The sequence below is a fragment of the Pteropus vampyrus genome, unplaced genomic scaffold, assembly GCF_000151845.1.
Source record: "Pteropus vampyrus isolate Shadow unplaced genomic scaffold, Pvam_2.0 Scaffold211, whole genome shotgun sequence".
Lineage (NCBI taxonomy): Eukaryota > Metazoa > Chordata > Mammalia > Chiroptera > Pteropodidae > Pteropus > Pteropus vampyrus.
This window is the reverse complement of record NW_011888992.1, coordinates 643,242-648,911: the sequence shown is the minus strand read 5'-3', so window position 1 is coordinate 648,911 and position 5,670 is coordinate 643,242. Positions and strand designations below refer to the sequence as shown.

Genomic DNA, 5,670 nt, shown 5'->3' with positions numbered 1-5,670 from the left:
TCCGCACCCTCCCACGGCCCCCCGGACGCTGGCGGCACTGGTATCTGACACGCGTGTGTGGTGTCCACACGCTAAATGCCTGACATGCTGCACAAAAGACAGGGGGCGTACCCACATTAAATACCTGACATATTACATATTAATTTTTACACGTAACGTTAATTATGGGAGTATCGTTAAGAACTGAGATTTTCAGCATAACGGAGATGCAAATGTAAAAGTCAACGACGAGAAAAAACCCACATCAGAAGCATCAGCATGCACTCACGGCCTCCTCGGTCTGAAAGAACATAATTCCTAGCTGTGTCCGCTGCACGAGCTACGGAAGGGCTGGGGCAGGACAGCGGGGGCTGTGCGCACCCTGCGCCCCGGTGCATCCTGCATGCACTTCCCTGGGCGGGACCCAGGGCCCTAGGGATCGGCTGAGGCCAGGCTGGGACCGAGAGACTGACCCAGAGACCGCTGTGGCCACCGCAGTGCTCAGGAGCCCACGGGCCCGCCGGTCCGAGAGGAACAATCAAGCGTCACAGGGGACCAAGGTGTGCGTGCCACATCTGTGACATACGCGCCGGTCACACTGGACGGGCGTCGGGAACCAACGCCGATGCTGGCCCTGCCTTTCTGTAAGACTGTGTCTCAAAGCCACGGGTGGCCGGTGTCCTCGCAGAGTGGCTAGGGAGCAGCTGAGGCCGGCAACCCCAAAGATGGGTCACTAGCAGAGAGCGGCCGCCAGCTGAGCAGGGGGTCCTGCCCGAATCTGATGGCACCGGGGGGCACAGTGGGTCCCTCCTGAGTGCCCGGGACCTTCTGACTCCGGCACATGCCCAGTCCAGGGCTGCAGATGAAGACTGCGGACCTAGGAAGCAGCAAAGACTCCAGCCTCTTCCGGGAGGCACAGGCGCCTGGCCAAGAGGCACAGGTGGGCTGGCCGCCCGAAGACCCTCCCCTCAGACTGGGAGCCGCCCCCACCCCACAGGCACCAGGTGCCTAGAGGAGCAACCGCACCCTGCCCGTGGTCCCTGCGCACCCTGCCCGTGGTCCCCCTGCGTGGCTGCCCCCTGCCCCGCTGTGCTGCGGCACGCCGGTGGCCGCCCAGCCCTCCCTGATGCCGAGGCGCTGCCCGGAGGAGGTGGCAGGTGGGCAGGACAGAGCCCGCAGCAGGCTCGGAATTACAGGCCTTCGCTTCCTTCTGGAACAAAATAATTACAGCCCTCACAGAGGACCTGAGTTCCCTGCGTGCAACGTGGGACGCCAGCTGGGCCGTCGCCACAAGCAGAAGAACGATTCTGGCCGAGCCGGGAGGAGGAGGAAGGCCGGGCTGGCCTGGAGGGCGAAGCACACGGAAGCGTCAGAGCCGGGGACCCGGCCTGGGTGCTCTGGCCCCGGTCCGCCCAACAAGCACCACAGCTACACAGAGCTCGGGCACGGCCCGCCAGGCGCGACGCTGCCGCCAGCGACACCTCGCGGTTCTGGGGAGGGGGGTGGGGGGGCTGACTCCCATCGTGGGTCCCAGGGGACCGCCACGTCAGGGCGCTGCCAGCACACGCGGCTGCCTGCCCGGCCTGCGGACGCTCCTGGAACAGTGGGTCCCTCCCTCGCCACACGGCCCAGTCTGGCCCCGCCTCTCAGCGCCTCAGCCCCCGCCCTGGACCCAGCGTGGCCGCTGACGACACGCGTGGGTCGCGGACCGGCGGGCTGGGTGAGCGGTGCCCAGGACATCGGGTCCCGAACCTGGAGCACGGAATGGCACCTTTTACAGAAAAGCGTCGCAGCTGCAATTACGCCTGAGCTTTGCGGGGAGCAGGCTCCCCAGAGGCCGCCGCAGGGTTCTTATGAGGAGGAGGCAGAGGGAAATGGGGCACAGCAGAGGGGCAGCGGCCACGGGACCACAGAGGCAGAGACCGAGATGACGCGGCCACAAGCCCAGGAGAGCCTGGAGGCCCCCCAGGACCAGGACGAGGCAGGAAGGACCCTCCCCTGGAGCCTCCCGAGGGAGCGAGGCCCTCTGTCACCTCGACTCTGAGTTTCTGGCCTCCAAAACCTGGGGAGAATCACTTTCCAGCCACCCGGTGTGTGGTCACTGGTGACAGTGGCCATGGAGGGTGAGGCCAGGCCCCAGCAGGGGAGGGAGGCTCTGCCGCGTGAGCCAGGAAGCGCCCTGCCTGCCAGCGGCCCGGCCACCCACAGGCGGCTGGACAGCTGCCCGGGGCCCTCCCAGCTCACGTGGGGCCTGTGATTTCCCACTGGCCCACAGGGCGGGGACATGGGGTGGCACTCCACCTGCCACTTCAGGGAGGCGCCTCGGCTCCCCACCCACGCTTCAGCAAGCACGACGTACGACCTACATGGGTCCCCCACTGCCCGGCTCTGCCCAGGACAGGCCTGGGGCTCCAAGGCCAGCACAGAAGGCGCTGTCAGGCGTCCCATGGCACCTGGGCACTGGTCCTCACACTTCCGGGGCCCTGGGGCACGCTCCCGATGACTGTCCACCCTGCAGAGGCCTCGTCACGCCTGGCACCATCACTGCAGGCCCCCACCTTCTCCAGGTAGAGAGCCCACCTCCTTCTTCAAGGTGCTGGCCGGAGGGGCTGACACTTCTAAGCAAACTCGTCCGCCAGGAGACTCCAGCCCACGCCCCAGAGCAGCCGCGGGGCTGGTGCAGACCTCCGGGTACCGTCTTCGATCCTCAGGAAACGAAACCAAAGCCAATCAGGCAGAACCACTTTGTGCTCTGGTGCTGACGCGGTCCCACAGCCGTGTCCCTGGGGGCAGGGCCCAGCCCGAGAACCACAGCCTGGAAAGCCCGTTCCGGGGTACGGGTCCCTGCAGCCGAGCACCGGCAAGACTCTGCCTCCTGCCTCCTGACCAACGGCTAGCCTCGAACCCGCTGGCTGCCTTCTCCCTGAGCTGGGGTCCCCTGCCAGCCGACCGCTGTCCCCACTGTCCTCTGTAGCTGCCCACGGGGACCCGGGCTCTGAAGGTCACTCTGAGGACCGGCCTGCTCGCCCCTCCTTCGCTGACAGCATGCGTGTCCCACACACACAGGAGGGGCCTGCCCTTCATGCCGGCCCCCTCCCTTCGCCCCCACCCCCCGACCAGGCCAAGGGCAGGCCGGACCTTGAGAGCACAGGGGCTGGGCCAGGGGCCCTGTGGGTGGCCCCCAGGCCGGCGGGGCGTGGCCGCGGCCCAGGGGTCCCGGCTGAGCCAGGCCACAGCACAGACACCCAGGAGGAAAACTCCAGGGCACCTGGCTTCCCTCTGGACCCCTCCCCCTCAGCAAGCTGGCCACCGTCCCCCTGGGGCGCCCTAACTTGAGACCCTCACTGGCTTGATGCCACCAGGCTGGTGCCCACGTCCAATGTGAAGGCCCAGAACAAAGGGGACATGTGCCTGGCTGGGGACAGGACGTGTCTCCCAGGAGCGACAGGGTGGTGACCAGGCCTGATGCAGGAGGCAGATGGGGACGAGGCCCTTGTTACTGCTTCACCCCCTGTACGTGCACAGCGGGCACACTAGGGGCCCCACCAAACCCCTCCCGCCACCGGCCAGCCTACCCCAAGGCTGGATGACTTGTCACCTGGGACACTATGGCACCACACAGGTGAGCAGGCAGGCCAGGCAAGGTCAGCTGAAGGTCACGGAGTCGACGGAAGAGGCCCAGCTGGGGTGGAGGACCATGCTTGTCCTCTGAACAGCCCCGACCCATCTCTGCTCTGTGGGCACAGAGCCAGGAGGGGGTCCCAGCCACCCCACAGGGGACCCCGCCCTGGGCAACCTGGAGCCTCTAGGCCATCATGGGACCGACCGGGGCCAGACCTGCTCACTGCCCAGGCACCAGCTGGTGGCGGCCACCAGGTGAGAGCACGCCCAGCACCTCAGGCCCAGGAAAGCTGGTGGCAGCTGTCCTCACCTCTTGGCCACATCCTGATACCCCGCGTGGGGGCCACAGATATGCCCCGTGGTGAAGGTTCCACGTAGGGCCTTTGGCTGGAGAGCCTAGAGTTCTCCGGAAGGGAGGGACAGGAGGGCGAGACTGCCCAGGGCCAGCGCCAGAGCACCCAGCGCCTGCTGACAGGAGAGCCCACCCTGGCACCCGGAGGCGGGGGGCCGTGCCCCAGGGCAGACAGGTCAAGACCCCGGATGGCCCCTGGCTCACAGGCGCACAGGACGGAGAGAGGCAGCTGCGGGCTTCGGGCAGAGAGGGGGTTGCGTTCCCTCAGACGAGCGACAGCAGGAAGCCCCCTGCCCCGCCCCGGTCCCGCAGGGCCGGCACAGAGGGAGGCGCTCCACACGGCCACGAAGCACACGTGGCGGCCACGAAGCACCCGTGGCTTCCTTCTCTGCCCAGGCAGCCGACGGGCCGGCTTCAGAAGCGCCTCCCCCGTGCTCCGCAGAGCTGGACGACACTGCCAGCGGGCGGGACGGTGTTCTGGGCGGCCCGCCTCACGGCGGCGAGCCAGACGGCTGGGCACCTCCCTGTGCCTGGGTGCGGGGCCCGGGGCGGAGGCACGGCGGCCACCCCCGTGCACACTCACCTGCCCGGGAGCCCGTCACGTCGCACACTGGGTTAAGAGCTCCCTGACTCCCGGGCCCACGAGCCGTGCGGCGCTGGCGGCCTCCGTTATGGCTTTCCGGTACAGCCCCTTCTTCTTGCGGTTAAATCTCAGTTTGAAAAATTCAGAGAAGGGGGAGAGTTTTGAAGTGGACAAGAACGACGTAGTCGGAGAACCAAACCACGAGACTTTAGCTTCTTGCCAAGAGGGCTCCCCGTCCTCCTTCTGGCTAAGGCTGATGTCAAGGACACGCGCTGGCCACCAAGGAAACCCGTGAATCTTACCCCACACGATGTCCCCCACGGCCACGGTCCTGCCGTCCTCGGTGATGCACCTGGAGACGCTCTGAGTGTGCAGCCTGACGGTCAGGGGTGGCACCGTCTGGCCCACATCCTTGGACGAGGACGGCCCGGGTACGCCATCGCCAGAGGACAGGTCACACGTGTCTGAGCTGGACGACTTGGACTCGTCCAGGCTGTCGCTGCTCCATACCGACTCACTGGCACAGTCTGTTCTGCTCCTCGAGCAGGTGGCGAGAAAAGCCAGGCCGTCACGCCCATGTTTACCCTGGGGACACTTCTTGCAGTCATCGTCCTCGCCAGAACTTCCAGACGACAAGTCTGCCAGCCCGCCAGGGGTGGCGGTGGCGGTGGGGAGGGCCGGCGAGCCGGCCCGGGGGCCTCGCCCACGGCCATCGAGCTCCTCCACCAGCTCGGCCCTGTACACGGGCTCCTGCTCGCCGGCGCCCAGGCGGTGGGGCTTCAGGCGGATCTTGGGGGGCGGCAGGTCGGCGCCGGGGGGCACAGGCCGTGTCAGCTTCAGCTTGGGGATGGAGGCGGTGGGCCCGCCGGGGGGCCTGTCCCGCGGCGCCTCGGGGTCCTGCGGGGGGCAGAAGGGCTCCAGGGACCCGTGCACGCGGGACGGGATCTCCACGACCTCGCCCTTGCCCTGGGGCGTGCTGTAGGAGATCTTGATGGCCGGGCTCCGGGGCACCCGCGCCTGGCCCTCCTCCTTCCGCCTCTCCCTCTTGCTGCCCCTCGCGGCGGCCGAGGCGGCGCCGTCGCTCCTGCCCTCCGTGTCCTCGTGCCGGCGGGGCTCCCTGTCGGGGTCGGGGCCG

General features: G+C 67.5%; 1 protein-coding gene across 1 annotated transcript in view; it reads right to left on the bottom strand.

Annotated features, from left to right (window-relative positions):
* PWWP2B (PWWP domain containing 2B) overlaps positions 1-5,666 on the bottom strand; it is a gene marked incomplete at its 5' end in the record, with an annotated part of 12,874 nt that extends 7,208 nt beyond the window's left edge. The window contains one exon of the mRNA XM_011372602.2: positions 4,838-5,666. Within this exon, the coding sequence (XP_011370904.1) occupies positions 4,838-5,666 (829 nt within the window). The remainder of the gene's footprint in view (positions 1-4,837) is intronic.
* Positions 5,667-5,670: the final 4 nt, after the last annotated feature.